The sequence below is a fragment of the Triturus cristatus genome, chromosome 7 (genome assembly GCF_964204655.1).
Source record: "Triturus cristatus chromosome 7, aTriCri1.1, whole genome shotgun sequence".
NCBI lineage: Eukaryota > Metazoa > Chordata > Amphibia > Caudata > Salamandridae > Triturus > Triturus cristatus.
Genome location: NC_140590.1, coordinates 1,343,982,710 through 1,344,006,004, shown reverse-complemented (window position 1 = coordinate 1,344,006,004; position 23,295 = coordinate 1,343,982,710). Strand labels below are relative to the sequence as shown.

Genomic DNA, 23,295 nt, shown 5'->3' with positions numbered 1-23,295 from the left:
TACAACAGCCATGTGTAAGCTATGAACCGAGGACTCAGATTTACGGCCGTCAGGAGTTTAAAGAGGTAGGTCCAGCTCAAGGAGTTAAATGCCTTGTCTATGTCGGCGAGTAAGACTGCAGCCGGGCGACCCAGGCTGGGCGCACCCGGGATGGCATTTTGGACGCACCGAATGTTGTGTCTGGTGGAGCGCTGTTGCATAAAGCCGGACTGGTCAGGGTGTATAAGGTCCCGGATACAGGAGCGGAGGCAGTCCGCCAGAACTTTCCCCAAAAGCTTGGGCTCAAAGTTCAGCAATGAAATAGGGCGGTAAGAGGCTGGGTCCTCGGGAGGGCGATCAGGCTTGAATACAACGATTTCGGCGTGCCGCCAGTCGATTGGCAAAATGTGTTGTTCCAAGGCTTCATGCAGTGCCTCATCTATGTGGGGACCCAAGGTTGCAATATGTGGGTGCAGGAAATCACTGGGGAACCCGTTCAGGCCCAGAGCCCTACCTGGGTGAATGTTGACTTGCGCCGCCTGCAGCTTGTCCATTGTGATGGGACTATCCAGCAGGCCGTGCACCTGATCAGACAGTCGACGGGGGGAATATCCAAGAGAAATTCATCGATTTAGATGCTCGGCTATCACCTCTCGCTCGTCATACAGAGTGGAATAGAAGGATGCAAAGGCTTGAACCACCGTTTGGGGGGTGGCGCAAAGTGTCCCGTCTGGTGTCCTGAGAAGAGGAACCTGTACCGGGGCTGATCAGGCCTGGCATAACCCATGGAGCATATGGCTGGACTTATCGCCCCATTGCTAAATCCTGTGTTGGGTCGCCAACCACACCTCCTTGACCCCATCTGTATGGACCTAATGGATTGGTTGTTGAACGTGTAGTAGGTTGCGCCAAGTGCAAGGGTCCGACCCTTCCAACATTTGGGACTCTAACCGGCCTTGTCGGTCTTCCAGTTCCAGCACCTGTGCTAGACACAGCCGCTTCTCCCCGGTGCGAAAATGGTCAGCCTCCCTGATCGTCGGCTTAACAGCCTCTCAGATTGCTATGTGCGACGGAGATATACCCACGTTGAACCGGAGATATTCCACGATGGCGAGACGCAGAGTTTCTTGATACTTAGCATCCCGGAGAAGCTACGGGGACAATCGCCATCTGTATGGGGTCCGATGGGTCCGTAGGCACAGCTTCTTTTAAACGGGCGAGTGATCTGAAAGGCCTCTAGGCAGGATAGAAGTATGCAGTATTCTGTGTATATAGCTGTGGGGAAGGAATATATAATGAAGCCTTGAATGTGTAGGGTGTATGGCTGACTCATAAGAAAACCCCGCCTCCGTCGGGTGAAACGCGTGCCATGTATCAGACCAGCCTAGTGTATGCGCTAGAGTACTCAGCTTGGAAACAGGGGAACGTCTCCCCATAGCTGCGTTATTTTGTCTATAAATATTTTACCCAGCCGTGGGGAGCATAAACACTCCCTATCGTCATCTGCTCACCAGCCACTGTGCCCAAGACTATGGTAGAGCACCCGCCAGGATCTAGGCAGTGTTATGAAATGTGAAATGGCACTCTGCGATGAATGAGGATCGCGGTGCCCCGTGTGAAGCTGGAATGCTAAACTGTGGTAAAACCAAATCTAGTAAGGCAGGGGGCCTTATTACCCAGGAGATCGGTCTCCTGTAGCAGGAGGATATCAGCAGCATGGCGCTTTGCCACGTGGAGGACTGTCCCTCGCTTTATCTTGTTCAACAGCCCCCGTACATGCTAAGAAAGTATGTTTAGCTCCCCCAGTGGAGAACTACCCCGATGGTGCGTCATCCCCCAACGTCAAAATTGCGTCGACAAGTGTGAGATCTGTGGCATAAGATGTGACCGTGTGTTTGGTGCCAAGAACACAAACAGCAAAAACCCCAGTACCCCCCCGCCCACCTCCCCCCACCCCCATACTTCCAAAAACAAGGAGTACCTGTCACGGTGGAAACGTGCCCCAGACCCCGAAAGTGAAGTCCCGGGCAGTCCCTTTAAGAGAACCCACCCAACCCGAACTTGCAAAACATAACCCAAACTGCCCAGGGGCGTGGACATTCCATCTTCACCTGGAACCGGTGCGTAGGGCCCCAGTACATCAGGTTTGGATACCCTGTGAGACAGGCCAGCGGCCACAACATGGAACCACAGGACTAATTGAATCCTCATTGTTCAGCGGTCTCTGATTGATCATGGGCTCTCCAGTTGGAACGAGATCTATGCCGCTGAGCAGATGTTCCTCTGCCCTGTCGGCCACTCCTGTGAGACCCCTGTGAGCAGTCAGAGTCCAACGGCGGCGGCGAGTGAGGTTTGAGGTGGCGCCTCTCGTCCGTCCAGGCGAACACTTCCTCCGGAGAGTCGAAAAAGTGGGTTTTGGCATTGAAGATTACTTTCATTCTGGCAGGAAATAATAGAGCGTAGGAAAGATTCAGTTCACGGAGCTGCCGTTTTTGCTGCAACAAAGGATTGGCTCTGCTGCTGCACCAGTCCGGTATAGTCGGGGAATGCCATAATTGTGTGAGAATCGTATGTCATTTTGTCCTTGTGAGTCCGGGCAAACTGGAGGATGGCCATCAAAGTCCTCGAGTGTTCCCCAGGAGGTAGCTCTTGGTCAGGGTGCGGTGGGCTCTCTCGGTCACAAAGCAGGGGGACAGAGCCTCCGGCGGAAGCAAAGATTTGAGCCAACCTGAGAGGAAGGCGTCCATGGATGTGCCCTCGCATCCTTCTGGAAAGCCCACCAGGCGGATATTGTTATGACGTGCCCTGCCCTAGGCGTCCTCGACCCTCGAAGCAAGTTCCTTTGAGACCATGGTAAGTTTTTCAACCTTCTTCTGGAGGGTGGCCATTGTGTCCTCGACTGTGGAGACCCTGGTCTCCGTTTCTGTTATCCGATCCACAGCTTTACGAAGAACATGGTGGAGGAAAGGCACCTCCGAGCCGACCGCCCCAATCTGGGCTTTAAGCACTGTCCGTGATTGATTAATAGCTGCGAGCTGTGTAGCGTTATCAGAGGACAGGCCCTCGGCGCCCTCCTTTCCCGAGGAAGTGGTGGTATAATGGTCCATCGTGTTCTGTTTAGGGCTGACCGCCCCATGTTTGTCCTTGCCCATTGTGGGGGGGAAAGGGAAGGCAGGCGAAGACGCGAGGTGGGAAACCCGCAGCTAGGGCAGGTGCTGCAGGCGGGATGGAATGTCCCACCACAGCCGCGTCCGCCCATGCCAACGAAGTGGCTCCTCCGAGCGGGGCCTGCACCACAGACGGTTGTCCCAAACTGGACTGGGGCAGGGTTCCAGGCCAGGCCTCATGGAATCCGCCCTCCCTGACAGCAAGCTGCACCAGGCCTATCCCGGCTGCTTCCACTGCCTGAGGAAGATGGCCAAGTAGACCCCCCTACAGGGACCAGACTAGCTGGACCCCCGACCTGGGCTCCCACCCCGGCCAAGTATAGCTAGGATCTCCAGCGGCAGGCTCCACCTCGAGCTTGCAATATTTCGGGCCGTCCCCAGTCGATCCAGGGCATCAGAGCAGGCGCCAGGGGTCCCCAGGACAACTCCAGCGCCACCTCGGCGCATCTCACCAGGGCTCCGCTTTGTAATGTCCTTGGACGCTGGGCTCCTCAGCATGCGTAGCTGCTCAGGGTTGGAGGCAAATCAAGGGACTGCTATATAGGCTAGAGGGCCCCTGATGCACAAGCCTCGGAGGAAGCGGAGGGTGTAGGAGAGTAGGGTCTGCTATCCTATGGTCACCCCAAATTTTTGCTTTTTGCTTCACTGGTTTTCGACGTATTGAGGCTGTGGGCCTGCCAATCAGACCCCCAGCCTGCTGTTCTCTCTGCTAAATTGACACTATGCACTTTAGGTGCATGACCCATTGGAACTGGATCACCCTGTGAGCCCCTGTACCAGTGTACCCTAGGTACCCAGGGCATTGGTGTATCTAAGGCCTACCAGGGGCTGAAGCATGTATTGTGCCACCCCTGGCCTGGCCTAGCAATTTGACACAACTGGCTGATCACTCAGCTGGGGTAAGTTGGTGTAATCACCTCTTACTAAGGTGTAGTATGCCTATACCTAACCTTAAATGGGACACATGTTAACCTATAAGTCACTCCTATGGCAGGCCTTAACAATCCTGAAGGCAGAGTGCTTGTTTTCATGTGAGATGGTGCTCTGGCATGAGCTGAGCCTGTCTGCAGTAGTCGGAACAACTTCCTTCTACCGTTTCCAGATATCGCCATACCATATACTCTTAAGTGCATCATGAACCTCGCGGTTAAATGCTATCTTTGGTTTAGCTGTATCAAAACATGTCGAGTAAGGTGTCATACGAATTGGAATACTAACCCCTCGCCAATTCTGGCGATGGGGTTAGCATTCCACACTCTTAGAGGGACACGACATGTACAGAACCTGAAACCCGGGTAAAATCAGACATAGCCTCAGCTCCACAAAATGGACGCTGCCACCACAGACACAAGTCTGCCGTCCTGCTGCTGGGAGTCCTTCGAGCTTGGGAGACGTGGACAAAGGGTTTCCTGCCAGGGGAGGTGCGAGCACCACCCCAGACAGGATTTTGTGTATTGGTCAGGTAGGGCTTGAAAGGAAACAGACATGCCTGAGGCTCACAAGGAGCCTCGGTGCATATGCCAGTTCAATCCGGTCCTGGGGCACACCAGCCCCAGGCCTGGGGCGAGCTGAACAAAGGATTGGGGGTGTAACCACCCCCCTTCCTGGTCCCACCCTTAGGGAGGGACCTAGCAGGTAGTCCGGCCCCTAGAATCCGCTTAAAGGTAGGAGCTGTGTCCCAAGACTTTAGACATCCTGAAATCAACTTGTAACTAAGAAGAAGACGGGATTTTCGACGCTCTGCTGCACAGAGGACAGAAGGAAATCTCCCCTATGGTCAGGGAGTGACCAACTCGACGTCTGCTTTCCCGCCGCCTCCCGCCGGAGCCCTAGCTCAGAGACCGACAAGGACTGGACCTCCAGACCTCTCACCGCCCGATCCACAGTTCCTGCAAAGAAGGAACCCGTGGAGGCACCGAGACCCGTGGAGCCAGCCACCTTGGAAGACACTCGACTAGCTGAAAGCGCGACAACAGAGGCTCCCTCCGAGTTGTGCTTTGGGTCCTGTGAAGCCCAACATCCGAGCAGCATCTGCATCAAAGGTGAGCCCTCCAGCATCTCCACGATCTGCGTGGGGCCCCTCTGCACTTAGCGACTCGACGCGCCTAACCGGTTACTGGTCCATTGACTAGTGGCCATCTTGGCGACCATCTTGAAAAACTACGACGCTGGTCTGGTTGCTCCAGACTGGCCCCTGCTTCCCTCCAAAGGAGCAGCCCCTTTGACCTTGCTGGTCAGAGCTAAAAGCATTCTTCACTTCCTGCGACTCCTGCTTTTGCCAAGGCTTGTTTGCTTCTTCTGAGTCGCCGACACCACGAGCCTGCGTGGGACAGCTCGTGACCCGACTCCTGGACGTCGTCGACCTTCAGGGACCACGTGGCTGCCGAGCCAAGCTACATCTCCTCACCTGTTTGCACCCGACATCGCCTGGTACCTACCTGGTGCCACGCCGGTCACTGGCTAGTGACTGTGAACTCTGTCCCCTCTGCTTACAGGTCTCTTCTGGACCGACCGCCTGCAGCATCTTTGTCGTCAGGCTCCATTGAACAGATAGACGAAACCCGACGCACTTCGAGCCCTATGCACCCGCTTCCTGTGGGTGAGGTAAAGCTGGCACTCCGGTGCCCAAGTGTAGAGTAACATCTCTAATGTCTAGGTTTGAAGTCTTGAATTCGTAGTCCACCCAGAAGACCCTTCTAGCAGTAACTTTTGAACAATTACGCATCCATTCAAAACCTATGGGCGCCCGCGTGTAACTTTCCTCACTGCACACGCGACCCGTGGACCTCCTGGTCACTAACTGAAGTTAGCTCCTCATAGGCCCAGCGATTCTAGAGGCCCTAGGCCTTCTCCCTTTCCTGTTCGTGGTACTTATACCACTATTTTAGTATATGGTTTGAGCGGCCACCAGGGCCTATCCATATAAAGTGCAACTTTCGTATATTGTAATACTTTCTTGTTTAACGATTTGTGCTCCTGTGCTCATAAAGTCTCTAGGGGATACTTTGAGTAATAAATACATATATATTTTGAATATATATCTGTGTGGTGTCCTTTCATTGGTATAAAGGGGGGTTACATATGGTGAAACAGCTTGCTTAACATGCCTAAAAGAGTCTCTCAGTCTGCCCAATGCCGACCACACCTCCAGCCTGCCGCCGCTCCCTGACGGGTCTCGGACCTATCCAGGCCTCTCCACCGGAGAGGCCGGTGAGTCGCGGCAGCGGGACCACCAGAAAGGTCGGGAGGAGGGGGTGCCAGCTCCCAGGGCATCCCGGACGAAGTTAGGCCGCAAGGCTCTGATATCGCCTGCTGGCAAGCCCCACCCGGCCCGAGGCCTTACCGAGGTCAAAGTCCACAGGTGAGGGCAGCTGCCGGCACTCCGCTCCGGAAGGGAATGCCGGCCCGGATCCAATGGCTGCAGTCCCTGTGCCGGTCCCAGCACAGTGTGGCGGCCAGATGGTGCCTCCACCTACCTCCGTCGCCACAGGTAAGCACGGACGGGATCCCCTCCACTCTCGGCTGCCTCCTCTCACAGGCCGTGGTCGTGTCGTCCTCGCCATTTCCTCCCCCTGCATACCCCGCCCCCCCCCCCCCCCCCTCCCCCGGCCGGCACTGCTCGCCTCAGCCAAATTCAGGGCATGATGGAGGGGACAATGGCTACACAAGCCGTCCCTACGGAGACACGTCCGCCATGCTTGGCTCCCAAGCCACGCCCCTGCTCAAGAAGATGTTTAAATGGCTTCCCACCAACCCTCTCAAAACCATAACCAAAGCCCTTATCACCAGAAACTAGACTGCGGCAACTCACTGAGCTGGAATCCAAGCTTATCTGACCAGAAGACCCCAGACCATACAAAACTCTGCGGCCAGGTGCACCCTCGAACTCCCACCTGACACTCATCCGTACACAGCTCAAGGAGCTCCACTGGCTCCTAATCCACAAACTAGTGCTCTTCAAACTCCACCAGCACACATTCAAAGCCTTACACAGCATTGGCCCCACGTAACTTGGCAACTGCATTAATGTCCACAATTCTACCAGACACCTCAGCGCAGCTGGACTCCTACTGCCACATACGCAGAACCAGATCCAGTGGTCAAGTCTTCTCCCACCTCGCTTCCAAAGCCTGGACCGACCTGCCCCTGCACATCAGAGCCACCTCTTCAGTTTTTGAATTCCACAAGAAACAGAAGACCTGGCTCTTCATATATCCACAACCATGGTTCAGCCCATATAGCTCTTACTTTAGCGCTAGGATACCCTGCCGGATGAGTTGTGTTCTATATAGATGCACATAACCTAATAAACAATGTCTCCTGATGCTATAAAAGGTGAACTCTACTTTCCTTGCAGTGGACTTGAGAATGTAGTATAAAATCTAAACCTATCTCACCTACATGAAGTCAAGGTCCTACTTTCTGGGATCTCAGAATTACAGCGGACTCCCAGATCATCCTTTAAGCAGCTGTTGAATGTCTCATAAAGGAACGCAGGACCTTTTTATAGAATGTAAACAAACCCCAAAGATCTCCTCAGGCTCCCTCTAGTAGCTTACATGAATTTCAAATGACCTATAAAGCTGTAAATTTCAGCTCCTCCGTGTCTGGCAAGCAAGCTCTGCAGTGGGCTGCTAAGCACTTGCACCTGCACCATCTTAAGGCTAAAAACAACAAATGTAGGAGGGAGAAGACAAGACGCCCACTTTCTCCTGCTAAGCTTAAAGGATCTGGAACTCCCTCAGCACCCATATCAAGCAAACTCCCTCACTTCTACTGTTCGGGATGGAATTGAAAACCCTTCTCTTAAAGTAAAATGCCATCCATGTGTGGCGCTCTGGAAGAGGAGCACCAGCTGGTAATTCCCCTTTCATTTCCTGCCTTACCTTCCTACTCCTTACTGCACCCCAGTATCCCCAACTCGTACAGCTTGCACTCTTTCGTAGCTAGGATTTCACTTTATAGATCTGAATACGAAAACAAAACAAAGTTTTGAACAGCTAAAATGAGCTGATCGAAATGTTAACCAGTCAGTAATCTCCCCTTTTGTATTAGTAAATCTGAGTTTGTGATCCATGGTTTCTTTTAAAAAGTGCATTTATTGTCAGTTTTATTAAATAAAGTAGTTGGGTTTACGTGATTGATCCCAAGTATGTTTGGTGTAATTAATTGCGTGTTTTGTCGTCGTTTATCGGTTTTGATGTGTTCGATGAATGTGGCTGGTCCTCAGATTGCTGGGATTAATCCCGGATTGGTGGTGTTCACATTTTTGTTGGATGTGTGTAATCAAATGTTTTTTTTTCCAGTTCACCTCATGCTAGATATGTTCATAACTGGTTGGTTGATAGTGATTGATTAGTGATTGTGTTGCAGACATTAGTGTGTTTAGGTTGGTCTCGGTTTAATGTGGTTCATGTACTCTAGAATGGTTAATGGCACATTGATGTGGTCATTTTCAGAATGCTTTAGTTGAGCTCATCATTTAGCAGTGTGAATGTAGTTGAGCACGTTAGGGTGGTTGGTCCCAGCATCATGCTGTGTCCATCTGAATTAGCTGGATATTGTTTGGTGCTATCTTGATGGCTGTAGTTGATGGCAGATGTGTGTTCTTTTATAATAGGGCAAAGCTGATTAAAGGTTTGTACGGTTGGTGTCCTGCTTCACTTTACCAAGCCTAAGCAGTTGTAATTTATCACAGGCTGGTACCTTTGGCTGGTAGACATTAGAGGTGTGCTTGATGGGATAGGTTTTGCAAGCTTTAAAGTAAGTAAAATGATTGAAAACGCTGCCCTTGCTGTTTTGAATACATTTGTAATTAATTTGTATCCTTTTTTTTTTCTTATCTCCTCTCCTGCATGATTAGGCCACAAAGGCTCGGGTCAGTATTCTCTGTTCTACCATCATGGATGTAAGGACAACAACCCCACTAGAGATGCCCGACAAGGAGAACACCTTTGTCCTAAAGGTAAGGCAGGACAGGTAGTTGGATTAATTAACAACATAGCTGTAAGTGTAATTCTCCAACCTTTAGACTGGAGTCTGCTGCATAATCTTTTTTGGGTTGCTGTCCAAGGAATCCTTAGTACTCGGACTAAAGCTCATGGCCTGTTCCATTCCATGCTAGATAACCTGTGCCATAGTTGGTCTCCTCTTACATGTATTGCTAGAAGTCCTGTGCTCTAATTTGTCTTCGTTTTTCTGGTTTCCTTATTATATTTATAGCTATAAAACGTATGCATTATCTGTTGAAGCTCTTGTACAGTAATTGGTCTCCTAGTTTGGTGTATTACTGATAATCATTTGGTTAAGTTCTCCCAAGTTTCCTAAATTCTTGAGAGAATTTCTGCCTTGGCTGGTCTCCTATTTCTGTGTGTTGCCTAGAGAATTTAAGGCAGATGTACGAACAAATATGTCATATGGCTGCAAATTGCATTCCGATGGTTTATGACTTGCCTGACATTTTGTGCTGCGACTTATGAACTAATAGATAGCATTGCAGAATTCCCATTTGCTAGTAGTCTCAGAACAATCTGCCTATTAAATATTAATTAGGCAGATCACGATTTGCGGCCCTCTCTGATTAGCTACCAAGACAAAAACTGTTCCAGAGAGCTCAGACTTCCATCCTTTTGTTCGCATTCCAAAACTGGAAACCTGTGTTTTAAGCAGGCTGTATTCCTTAAAAAAACACAAGTGCCTCTTAAAACTAGCATTAGAAATCCAATAGGTCTCGCTTTTTCTTGAGTTAAAGCTATTGATGGTGTAAATGGCAATGTCCAGCTGAACTCAAGCCAGAGAGAACTGGGAAATGACAAAGAAAAATAAACTGAACTATGTTGCGGACACCGCGTCTGTAAAAAACAACAAGCATTTGCAATGCAGGAAGTCTTGCATTACTGATAGTTTGAAGTATTGGCGTTGCAAATAATGCAACACCAATAGCTCATACTTTCAGTAATGCAAGACCTAGTGCATTGCAAATGTTTGCGTAGTGAGCCAGGAATCAGCATTGTATGTCTCAGTGCAGTACCGCAGGCTGCTCCTAGATGCCCCTAGTGAGCAAGAAACCAGCATTGTATGTATTGGTGCAGTACCGCAAGCTGCTCCTAGAGGTCCCTAGTGAGCAAGGCACCAGCACTGCATGTCTCGGTGCAGTACCTAGTGTGCAAGGCACCAGCACTGCAGACCTCTTTTGGTCACATATGGTACTGCACCCTGCAGAAGATATGGTAAGTCCATCTTACCCATAATGCATTGCATGCAAGACAGTACTACAAGTACATTCAAATAGCTATGTCCATGTATACAGTGGGTAGCTTTGAAATGTGACAAAATAATGATTACATTAATTTCGGATCAGGCTGTACTCTGTGTGGAGCTGATGAAGGGAAATTTATAGACTGTCTTATTTAAATGTGAGATTTTCTAATGAGCGAAGTAACCACTGCCAGTCTAGCTTAGGACCAAGTGTATGTCTTGCCTGAAGCCTTTCTAGGAAAATAGTGCCTTGAGGCTATAATTAAAACCTAGGAAGTAATAACACATGTAACAGAAGATGTCCTCATGGGAGGTTACAAGAAGAGACAAGGCGGCACAAATGAGGGACTACCAAGCCTATTGACCAATGAAAAGCCCCCATTTACAAAGGACAGGGACCGAACCAAGTGGAAAGTGGGTGGAGCTTTGTCCATATCTTAAACAGCTGGTCTCGAACAGATGGCGCTAGCGCTGCCTAGGCAAGACCTAAAATATAAAAGCCACACGAAGGGCATGGGTGGGGGAGGGAGGGGAAACAGTGGAGGCAGTGTCAGCAGATTTCTTCTTTAAATTAACAGAGTGCCCTCTTCATGATCCATGAAGCGCGGCGTCCGTGCAGTGGGGGTAGGGCTGCAGGGGGAATGGCTTGAAGCAAATTTTCCATATGAAATGGGCTGAAAGTAACCAAATATTTGTTTCAAACATTTTAATTTGCGCAATATAAATTAAAAAAATACCCGATATGCTTTCAAAACACTTCCATGTGTATACTATTCAGTGTAATCGCGTTGTGACCCGCGCCTCGGAGGTTCACAGATCCTTCCTCCTTCCCCTCATCCATGGCTGGGCTATGAGCCTGAAAATGGCGAAGACTGGTGTTGGACAGCTGCAGGAGCATTGGCTGAAACCGGAGTTTAGGTAGCAACGTGTGTGCTGTGGAGGACAGATTAATGCCCCAGTATGCAAAAAAAAATTTTAAAAACGCAAACGCCATGAAGAGGACACCGGGTCCGGTTAAAAAAAAAAAAAAAAAAAAAGCCACGCGAAAGGCATAAATAAGGGAGGGGGGGGGAAGAACAAAAGAGGAAGCGTCCAAGAAGATTTATTTAACTTGGACAGCGCCCGCTTCGCAGGCGTTCGTGCAGCAGTGGAGGGAGGGGGAACGGAGTGCATTTAACTTGTAGCACGACTCCCATTAAACGTGCGCCGCCCTGATTTACTAAAGCCGCCATTGTAAATAAATTAAGAGTAAAACATTTTTTTTAAATCATGCGGTGAACCGCAAATAAAACAAGAAATGCAAAGTCTGTTGTCTATTAGGAAGCATACGCCATTACTGAGCTGGCGTCCCGTGAGTGCTGTGTACATTATTTAAGTAAATAGTTGTCAGAACTGCTAATGAAAGCTCCCGAGTTAGGACACCACATGTAAAAGGGCCAGTCCTCATGGGAGGTAACAGAAGACAGTGAGGCACTAAAAAGCCTATCAACAAATCAGAAGCCAACATTTACGAAGGACAATGGCACAAGCCAATGGAAAATATGGGCGGGGAGTGGGCGGAGGTTCAAGTCCATACCTAAATACAGCATGCCCCCGCAGAGCCGCGCATGTGGCGCCCAGGCTTAACCTAAAAATGTTTAGTCTTTGAGAAGAGGTCGGGCGGTAGGGGAGTAAGCTCTGGTCTCCTAGGGTCTCCTATGTTGGATACTAGTAGTGCGCCCCCTAGAATACTGTCCAAGTTTTCACAAACTTGTCCAGGTTAGTTAATTCCCTGGTAGCTACACATAGTATATGCAGGTTTAAGAGTCAATGTCTGAGTTCTGAGAAAGCACTCCTGTTCCTCTGATCTGGAATTGTTTAAAGGCTTCAGACAAGATGTTTCTGCCTCTAAACATCTTCGAAACTAATGAGCATTCCCCAGCCTTGGGAGCGCTAGAGAGCTGGCAAGCAAGATGGCCAGATCTAGGTGAGGCTCCTGCCGCCCGGGGGCCTAATCCCAACATAATCCTGTAACGGGCCGGCACTGGCTACCACCGAATACCCCATGACACTGGCAAGAAGCGGACAGTAACCGCGATGTAAGTGGAAACGATTTAGTGCAGAAGCTGGCAGTGAGGGAGTGGCGCGAGGCCGGTGTGAGCTGCGGCACGGAGACAAGATAGCGGAGGCCTACGATTAACGCGGTTAGTGGAGAGTGGAGTCACTGTCTGTGAGGATAGTGAGCCACTTCTGGAGCTCACGCTGGGCTCTTTTGCTGCTGTTGCCTGCCCTTCTCACTGCGGGTTAAGGGCCACCGTGGTTATCGGGGGAGATTGTTGTTTGGCCGGGACGTGGCCTACCCTACCGCTGCTAGACACTGAGCGGGCCCGAGCTGAGATGTATCTGCTGGAGGCCGGGACACGCTGGCGGTGTGCAGAGAATCGTGGGGTGCGTAGACAACTGGAGATATTGCTGCTCCTGCTAGGGACGCCGACTCACCGCTGTGACGTGCCGCATTCCCTTTGGTGGACTGGCGGGGAGTGGGGCCTGCAATCCCTGTGCCTCTGCGGCGGGAACCCAGAGACTTGCTGCCGGTGAGTGTGGAGACCAGGCGTGATTGTCGGGGCACTTCCCATCCACTACCCAACAACATAGAGCCTACACTGTCGGTGAATGTGCCGTCAACTCCCCTGGAGACTGGTGAGTGGGAAGTGCTGACTGGGGATCGATGCCTGCATCTAGTGTGACGCAATCCACATGGTGCAGCTACTTAAGGGCCTGTAACTGGTGGGACGGCCGGTGAGAGTGGAGCTTTCGAAAGGGCAGCAGCCTTCTATCCAATCGGCTGTACCTGGGGTGTGTGGGGCGCAACCTGTAAAGATCACTGTGGAGCAGCTTGAGCCTGCAGAGAAGGCCGTCGGCGGCGCTGCATGCTGGGTGCGTCCAGCTTCGCGAACGGCACGGATCATCCTCGAGAGGACTGCTGCGATTTCACCCATTCTGAGGCTGCCACATCGGGGGGGGGGGCCCACCACCTGCACAAACATCTGTTAAGATATAAACTGATGAATATATAGGAAACACCATCCCAATGCCAGCTTGAAATTAAGGCTAATAAACAACACAGGGACTACTGCTGAGAAAGAGGTGAGCTCCCACTGGGGGAAACTTACTTAGACACCACGCAAAGCGAGGCCCTGGGATGTCTTGGGCCCGGTACCTTGGAAACACCTAACTGCACCAGCAATCTACAGAGAAATGAATAGTTATATGCATAGGAAACATTGGCACTGAATTGGACCGCTTCCATCCTGCAATCGAGCCCTGCCGGACATCACAGAGACTGCTGCTGAAGTGGGGTGTGTCCTTACTGACAGAATCTCCCCTGGCACTACGCGGGGCTACGTTCTGGTGTAGCCTTGTGGATCTCTAGCAATGTCACCGTCTAAATCCTTTGCAGTGCTTGTTATTCTGGAGCACCTCCTCAACTGCTGGACATCACCTAGAGTCATGGGCAGGACGGAGGGCAAGCAGGCTAAACTGCCCTTTTGAACCACGAAAATCAGCGAGGGGCCCTAGTGGAGGCACAGATCCCAACATGGCAGAGGGCTCCCATCAGGCAACATGTCCCAAGGATGCAGACCTACCCTCCCTACTACTTACTATGCAGCAAAGCCTTGCATCTATTGAGGCCAAAATGGACTCTGAGCATGCGTATGGATTTCATTACTCAACGCCTGGAGAAACATGATGGGCGTATAAGTGAGACTGATCAAAGAATATTGAATCTGAAAGACTCATCATTGGCTTGGAAAGAGCAAATGCAAAATATGGAACGCCTCCTGAAAGTTATTGCTGCTTAAAATGAAGATTTTGAGGCATGTTTGCGCCGCAATAACATCTGGATCACAGGAAAACCCGGGTCCACGGCCTCTGGGTGCATGGACGACTACGTGGAGCGAATGCTGGTGAATCTGTTTGGGTGGCCTCCTTTACCAAACTACTAGTGGTGGAAAGAGCTCATCGATCGCTGACTGCCAGACCCCCTCGGGGTGCCATCCCAAAGCCCATCATTGCCCACCTCCCGAATTAAAAAGATTGTGATGCCGCCCTATGCCTGGCACGGGAAAAACGTGATCTAATCCATGAAGGATTTTCCCTGATTTTATTTAGCGGCCCAGGTAGCACGCAAGAAATTTGTCCCTGTGAAACGAAAGCTGCAGCAAGCCAACATCCCATATGCGATGCTATACCTGGCCAGGCTCCGCATTACTCACCAGGATAAACAGCACTTCTTCAGTACTCCTCAGTAGACCCAGGACCTCTTTCAAAACAAACTGTCCTGCCTCACCCCTCAATGAGGAGAACGTGATGGCAGATCCAGATCGACCTCCCCACTCTCGGAGAATGACTAGTACATATGATTGTTGCTTGCCCTGCCTCGGGGCTTTCGTCCTTTGCCGCTGCCATCTCCCCGCTATCAAAGGGAGAAGAGCAACTGCCAACCCAGATCACATGACTGATCTTTCTTTCTTCCACCCTATCCACTTCACTTCCTGAAATTTGCAGCTGCCTTTGCCGACACTGAACTTCAACTGGTCCCTGGGCACCCTCGACCACCCGAGGGGTTATGCCAAGCTCTCTGACTAATACCTCCTGCAGGAATTCCCTGGATAATGCTGTTGTCCTTTTTACTCCTCTTCATTTAGTCTTTTTCCCTTTCTAGCACCCGCGATATCTATTCCCTCATGTACCCTCCCTCCTTCTTGACTTGGCCTTTTCAATTACACTATCCTCCTTTCTTTATGCCCCAATCTTTCTGGGTAACTTATACTATTGGAGCCCACGTAGTTATGGGCTATAGAGTTTACTGTTTATGGATAACCTCTTATCTTGATATTGCGTATTTTGTGAATATGGGTGGTAGGAATTAGCCTGTGGATTTGGGCTGTAGGTGTGGGTGGGGGGAGGGGAGGACGTTTTCTGATGCAGTATTCACTACACTGTCTCACAGGCATGCAACAACGCGCTCGTGCAATACCAGCGATCAATGCACACTCAGATGTGTCTACACTTTACCGCCACTCCAGATTAGAAAGACACATGGGTACTCCACATAGCACTGCAAGCTCAGCATATAATCTGCTGACATGGAATGTGCATGGCCTACGAGACCCTCGTAATTGCAGACATACACTGGTTTACATAGACTGGCATAATGTCCATATATGTACGCGGGTGGTAAAGAGAAATGGGAGATAGAAGGGGGACTGAAGAGCACTCCTGTGTTATGACGAGAACCCTCACCCAAGGGCGACATGCTTCATCATTGGGTCCCCTCGTGACACTGTGACCTCACAGTACCAGTGTGGGCTACAACTCTTCCGTGAGAGGAGTGGGGGTTGTCACAAGCCCTGCAAGTATTATTTCCAATATGGGGAGAGCGGGACAGAGTGCAAAAAAAATGCAACAAAGTGGATTAAAACTATCTCTTGGTGGGCAGAACAACTTTTATTCTGGTGCCCCCAATGGATAGAATTACAAGCAAGCTAAGTGAAGAGGGATATGGATATTCCCCTCATGTTATGGTCAACATTATTCTGCCTTCCTCGACTAAAAGAGTTCGCACCATTCCTCAGGACAAAGATCATATGTCACTCTGCAAAATAATTAATGGAAAAAAAAAAGGACCATACTTTCACTGTATTGGTCAGTCTCGTGGCACCATACCCTGGTATGAGCCACAAGATTCTGAAAAATGAAACCTGACAATGATAGACAGTCCTCATCCCATTAAAATTCATGTGCCCATCACCAACACTACACACCTAGCGTAAAATGAATCTATGTGCCCATAAAAAGGTTCCAATAGTCCTTCACAGTGTATCCGGTCTACACAACCTTCATCGGTCCCTTCAGGGCGAATCTGAGATTTGAAAAATCAAAGTCAACCATATAATCAACAAGGAAAAGAAAAATGAAGGATAAACAATCACACACGTTTCTAAAGGTGTTCTATTCATGTCATGTTAAACACATTTATATCGCGCTTGGCTACCCCAGCAACAGGGTGTCCCAGCGCTAGCAGACCATGTGACCAGATAAAGGAAGCTAGATGATGGAAAAGAGCCAGGTTTTGATCAGTTTCCTGAAGGCCCAATGATCCTGTGTGCTCCGGGCCATAGTGGGATGGAATTCCAAAGGGCAGAAGCCCTCTCCTTAAAAGAGCGCCCCCCCCCCCCGCTCTGTCTGCACGTAGCAGGAATGCATACCAGATGCTGGGCAGCAGAGCGCGGGGTGGGACATATGGTGTGCAGAACCCCTTCAGGATTTGGGGACCCTGTCCATATAGGATCTTATGGGTGGTGCAGAGGGTCTTCAACTGGACTCTCTGTTCAATGGGCAGCCAGTGGAGACGACGGCGACGATTGGAAGTGCGGCAGTGTTTTGGCAGGGCAAAGAGAAGGCGTGCCGCCGCATTCTGTGCCAGTTAGTCTTTTAGTAAGTTGTATTTGCGCCCAGAAAAAGTCCATTACAATAATCTAGGCGGGAATGCACCACTGATTGCACAATTAATTTTCGCGTTGATGCATCGAAAAACCCCAAGATGGGTTTTAAGCCGCGTAGGAGGCGGGTCCCTGCCACTTTTTTTGCATGAGACTCAAAGGAGGGGGTATTGTCCATAAGGACCTCTAAGTTCTTAACTGCATCTTTCGGTTGGGGGGGGGGGGGGGGGGAGATCCGAGAGCCGTGGGCCACCAGTGGCAGTCCCACTTGTGGGTGTCAAGGCCCACCAGCAGCAGCTCAGTCTTAGAAGAATTAAGTTGTAGATAATTGTCTGCCAACTAGGCAGAAATGGCCAGAATGTCTTTACGGAATTTCAGTTGATCCTGATCCTGTCCCTGTGTAAATCTAAATAAAGCATTGCTGTGTTGAATCCGGTATAACCAGAACCATATTAAAACAGTTACCATGGTTATTCTCCCAAAGTTCCCGGCATCTATTTGCTAAAAACTACAATCAAAAAAAGGAACCAAAAGTATTGTGTTGTAAAGGGGGGAACAAAGGTGCTGTATAAAAGAACACACTCCCCGCCACTTTAACCAATGGGTACGATTTTCAAAAGACCAGAAAAGCCGCTACACACATTTTACCTAGGGAGTCTCAAGGCGCTGTGTCTTACTCAAGGCCAACAGTAGAGAGACTCCAGTAAATGGGGATCTAAAGGAAAGATAATTACAGTCAAAATTTGAGACTATAAAGAGCGTCTTTCTTAAGGAGTCTCAGAACACTGCTTCTCATGAGAAGCTGGCGGGAGGAAAAATCAACAAGCATTGGCATAGCCAATAGGTCTCGCCTTTGGGACCTTATAAGTGTTTAGCCATGCAACACTTGATGTTGTTGCACCAAGGATATTGTGCTGGATAACTAAACACTTATAAGGTCCCAAAGGCGAGACCTATTGGCTATGCCAATGCTTGTTCCCATTACAGTTGCCTTGTCGTATGTCAGTCAGAGCTTCTATTCATGTTTTTGTTTATGTATTTTAATACATGTTGATGAAGTGAATCCATTTGATGATACAGCACAGGTCATATAAATATACTAAGGTCATGAAACAGGACGGTATGTGTAAGTCAACACTTACGGGGAAGTCAAAGGTTCCATGACTGAAAGATACCTGCCCCCTTGTGGACATTCTTGTGCATTCCGCCCCACCTTCTCCACCCCAGGTCACTCCAGGGCTTGTGCCTTAAATCTGCTGCTTCTTCTGAGGCATGTGAAAGTGGACATTCAATGGCTTCGTTTAGTGAAACGGCACTTTTACCTTGTAAACTCCCTTGTTTCCTCTCCTTTTGCTCATACTGTTAGGCAGCGCTAAAGCAGCCCTGGGTGGACCCAATCAGCTTGAGCTTAAAATTGTCCAAGATGTCGTGGTGCAAGTAACCTTTCAACTGTATTGTTCTAGCTTGTATAGTTATATATATATATATATATATTACCTACTGGCGGTCGCCAGTAGGTAGTTATAGTTAGGACCCTGTTTCCATAGGAAATCCGCAACATTCTATTTTGAATAACTTTGGCGCCGGTCGACGAATCCTCGCGAATTTCTCAAAATAGGTGGGGCGCTACGCTCCGCTCCTACCCTGAAAGTCTCGGGGGGATTCGTCAAGCGGGGGCTGAGATAAAAGGGGGGTCCCAAAACGCGTTTTTCCCATGCATTTTTCCATAGGACCTTTAGACAGGGCTACAGCCCGAACGGCTGAACAGAATTACTAGAAATTTGGCAGAGAGGTAGTCCTCAGGTCAAGGAAGTGCCTTTTGTAGGTTTGGTGTAAATCTGTTCAGTAGATTCTGAGAAAATAGCCTTTAAATCAATATATATATCTGAGCCAGCTTACGGTACGCTTACCGTAAGCTTACCGTACGCGTACGGTGGCGTGCGCGAGCGCGATTCTGATTGGCTGTTACATCTAAGTAAACATTCGAATCGGTCGAAACCAGGAAGCGGCGGCCGCCATTTTCTCTCTCGCACTCTGAGGGGGGGGCTGTAAACATAGGCAAAAAACATATAAAGGGGCTGTTTAGACAGCGCCCATGCACATAGCCATGTTAGTTGAGTCCTCAAAGATCCCCCAAGGCCAAAAACGGTAAATTTTTATTTTTTGAAAATTTCGCCGATTACGCTTACCGTACGCGTATGGTGCGCTTACGCTAAAAATTTTAATAAAAAAACACTCTCTGTGCATGGCATATTATTGTCATCACTTACAAATTAAATTTAACAGATTACCTATCACAAGGAAGCGCATAATATGTCCTCCATGTGCGCACGGTGCGTAACGTGGGCACGCGGTGCGCCCACCTTGCGTGTACGGCACTAACTGCGTACCGCGCGCTCACTGTGCGCGCACAGTGCGCGAAGCGCACCGTGCGCGCACGGAACGAACTGCGTTAAGTGGGCGTGCACGCCACGAATGGCGTAAAGTAACTTAGCATTTAAAAAACCGTACAAATTCACTGAAAAAACCATAGGTTTCACACACGTTAGTTAGGAATTAGCATTTAAAAAACCTTGCTAATTCAATGAAAAAACCATAGGTGTCACACATGTTATAGTTAGCTGGAAATTTTACTGATAAAAAACCAATGAAATTCCCCCGTTATAGTTACTGTAGGCAACTATAACTCACGCGACCGCAATCCTCTGCTGATGACATACGTGTCTTTATGAAAAAAAAATATTTGTAATATATGTATAGCTAAAATTTAATGGAAGAAGACATGGGCAAATAAGTGTCTAAATACAGTATTAGCATCAGCAGAGGATTGCGGTCGCGTGAGTTATAGTTGCCTACAGTAACTATAACGGGGGAATTTCATTGGTTTTTTATCAGTAAAATTTCCAGCTAACTATAACATCTGTGAAACCTATGGTTTTTTCATTGAATATATATATATATATATATATATTCCAAAGATACCTTACAAAACTCCAATATGAGAGAGAGCAGGCACTCTAAGTCAGGGGATTGAAGGAATGCGGCGCCCCCACGTCAGAGGGGGTTAACCAGTCTCAAGAATGTGTAATAGCCAACATTGCGTTACATCACCCCACATTTCTCTGTTGCCCTCCCAAGTCCTGTGCGGTTTTAATAACCCGGGAGGCGGTGTTATGTACCAGCGAGGCCTTTGAAGGCTATTGTTAGGTTTAACTGGTTCCTGTTAACAGCAGCCTCCCTGCTGGCTTTTACTGTATCATCCATCGCCGTGTAATTTCCCAGCTTCACGCGAGTCGTAATCTTTACGTTGCCGCATAAACCTTTATTGAAAACTGTCATACTCTGGGCTAAAATGGAGCTGGAGGGCGTGCGTGTAGCAAGTGGGCGTGAAATCTGTGGACAGTAGGGGCGATGAAGTATTCAAGGCAGCTGCAAGCAAAACGCGTGTCACTTGACCCCAAGTGGGTTCAGCACCTGCTGCAGAGATAAAAAGGTGGCCAGGTTTGTGGGTTTGAAATCCGTGCGAAAAAAAGTTACAACGAAAGGACGGAAAATGAGGCAGGAAAAGAAGCGTAGTAAGGAAGTGACAGATTGAGGAATGAAGCGGGGATTGATAAATGGGTATGGGGTGGACAACTATAGGAAAGAAAAGCCTGGGAATAGAGAAAGAAAGCGACAAGAATGAGGATGGGAAAAACTCGGAAATGAGAGAAGAAACTTTAAAAAAAACGCGAGTGGTGCGCGAGCGTGCACGCCACAGTGAAAAATCTGTTTTGAATTATCGTACACGCTTCTTGGCACGATAATTCAAAACAGATGGTGCCTGTGCAGGTAACCGCAAGCAAAAGGCCGTGGGCAGAGAAAAGGCAGGACATGCACCCGCCTTTGCCCAATTGCGTGCTGTCTTTCTTAGAAAGATGCGCGCAAAGGCGAATAGTCTTTGACCAAAAACAAACCATACGCACAAGCATGTAGTAAGATTTTGAAGCCCCCTTACAAAAAGTCTTGCAGTGCAGTGCATGCACCCTGCTCAGGCGAGACCTAAAAAGGAGCATGTCTATTAGTTACGACATCCCGGATGTGTAGCCTGTAGAGGTCAGTGACCAAGAAGTAACTTCAGAGTGCTTGAGAAATGTAGTTCTCAAGCACATACTCGCTAACCACAACCATATCGAAACACAGAGTTTTATATACAGCTATGCATTGGTATGGAAAAGTATTTAAATGAAATCATTACAAATCATATTATCTGTCACGTATGTGGTAAATAATAAAATGAGCCCCCAAACTCTGTCCTAGCCAATGTATTAACAATGGCAAATGGTGATAGTAGTAGTATAAACTCTCTTCATGTAACTTTTGCATCCTCCATCATGCTGATGTAAAAATAAGCTGATTTAAAAAAAAAAAAAAAAAAAAAGAAAGATGATGTAGAAAACTAATATAAATTATATGCCTCAAGAAGAAATGCTTGGATGGAGAAATGTACACTAAATGTCAGTATCGCTAATAAGCAGGCATATTCTTGTTTATAGGGAACACCAAGGAATGTCATCATTAAGACCTCTTTGATGACTCCTTGGTCTAAACGCCCCTTGGTTGTTGCCTCCCAAACAAGATTTTGTTCAAGGGACCCATTCCTGTGGAGTAGTAGGGTTTATCAAGAACTACCCAATTAATGTCATCTTCAGTATGTTCTGCTTCCAAAAAGTGTCTTGTGAGCTTGGGATTAGACTTTTAACATCTAACTGAGCTCCTAAATTCTACTTCTCACCTTACGGGTTGTCCTATCCACATATACAAGATCACAGGGGCATCTAATCAAATGGATGACGCCCCAAGAATTGCAATTGGTATAATTTGTCAATTGCCATGGGGTCTTTAGCCCTAGTTAGAACTGGTTTGTCTGTTGTGTGAGCCCACACACCAAACAAGATCCACAAGGGAAATTCCCCACAACAGGCTCTCCTCCCCATAATGTCTGTTGTGATGTCAGCCTCCTGATGGCACGTGGTCTTGTATGAACTAGAATGTCTCAAGTTACTGCTTCATTTAGGAGAAAACAATGGTTTCTCAATAGATATATCTTCCTTGTTTAGAATATTCCAATTCTTATTTATGGCTTAACAGTGTCTGTAAGATGACTGAAAGTGCTAACACAAACCAATCTCTCAGTTTTAGTTTGTCTATGAAAGGCATCTCGATTGTTATTACGTGCCTGTTTGCACAACCTACAGATCAGATCTTTAAATGTTAAATGTTGTAGACTTGTAAAGCGCACAGCTACCCCAGCAACGGGGCGTCCCGGCGCTGTAGACCGCTGGGGAACCCGTCCTGGCTATCCCTGTGAGATGGTCCCTTTCTGGGTATCTCCAAGGTGAAACCAGGCATCCCCGGCGTCTGTGGGGGGCCGTTGTAGAGATGAGGCAAGCTTAACGCCCAGAGTTGCCGAGTGTGTTCCTGGTTAGAGTAGGTACCGAGGCGAGAATTATCGAGTCCGTTTTGACCCTGGTCCACGACCCTGCCGCGTCGGGAATTGAACCCTGCGTCTGGAATTGAACCCTGGTCCCTGGCCGATTCTCAGCTTATGGGTCTGCCGCCTCTAACCAGTGAGCCACACCTCTCTTTAGGACACTGGTGTGTAAGAAGATTATCACTCAGATTGTCGGCATGTTTTTTGTACTTGTGTATTACTGTACAGCTCCTTCGCAATCTGACCCACGGGAAGATTATCACGTAAGGCACATGCATGAAAACTAATAGTAGGCCCACCTTTATCTGCTGATTGATTAGTAATATCCGGATCGGAACCAAGCTCTTCCAGACACCGTTTCTCCTCTTTAGTCAGGTTAAAAAATGGGTGTTTAGCTAATCTTTTATGGGCCTCAATATCTTTCAGCACTTTCCTTGGGTCTCCTCTTCACACTGGAAAAATAAGGCTTTCAGTTTTTCATCGAGAAACAGAACATGAATGTGATCAACACTACCTCAAATACAGGTCTTAAGAACAAGTCCAGATTTTTTCCCTCCCTCCAACAAATACCTTCAGAAGTGGCTACTTTTGAAAAGGCAGTGCTGAAAGATTTTGAGGCCCATAAAAGATTAGCTAAACACCCAGTTTTTAACCTGACTAAAGAGGAGAAACGGTGTCTGGAAGAGCTTGGTTCCGATCCTGATATTACTATTTTTAGGAAGCTGGCTCTATATATACTATACCAAAATGAGGTATAGTGTGCAGAGTCCAGTGGAACCCCAAAGGTAGGCAGAGTTACAAGCAGATAGCACCTTACTCTCTATTTGTGGTAGTGTGGGCGAGCAGTAAGGCTTTATCAGAGGGTAGTGTTAAGCATTTGTTGTACACACTCAATCAGCAAATGATGTCACACACTCAAAGACTTAACTCAGAC

General features: G+C 48.5%; 1 protein-coding gene across 4 annotated transcripts in view; it reads left to right on the top strand.

Moving 5' to 3' along the window:
- Positions 1-23,295, top strand: part of SH2B1 (SH2B adaptor protein 1) — a 397,766-nt gene that overhangs the window by 124,054 nt on the left and 250,417 nt on the right. For all 4 annotated transcript variants that reach the window (XM_085618991.1, XM_085618990.1, XM_085618992.1 and 1 more), the window contains exon 3: positions 9,010-9,111. In XM_085618991.1, coding sequence (XP_085475117.1) covers positions 9,010-9,111 — 102 coding nt within the window. The remainder of the gene's footprint in view (positions 1-9,009; positions 9,112-23,295) is intronic.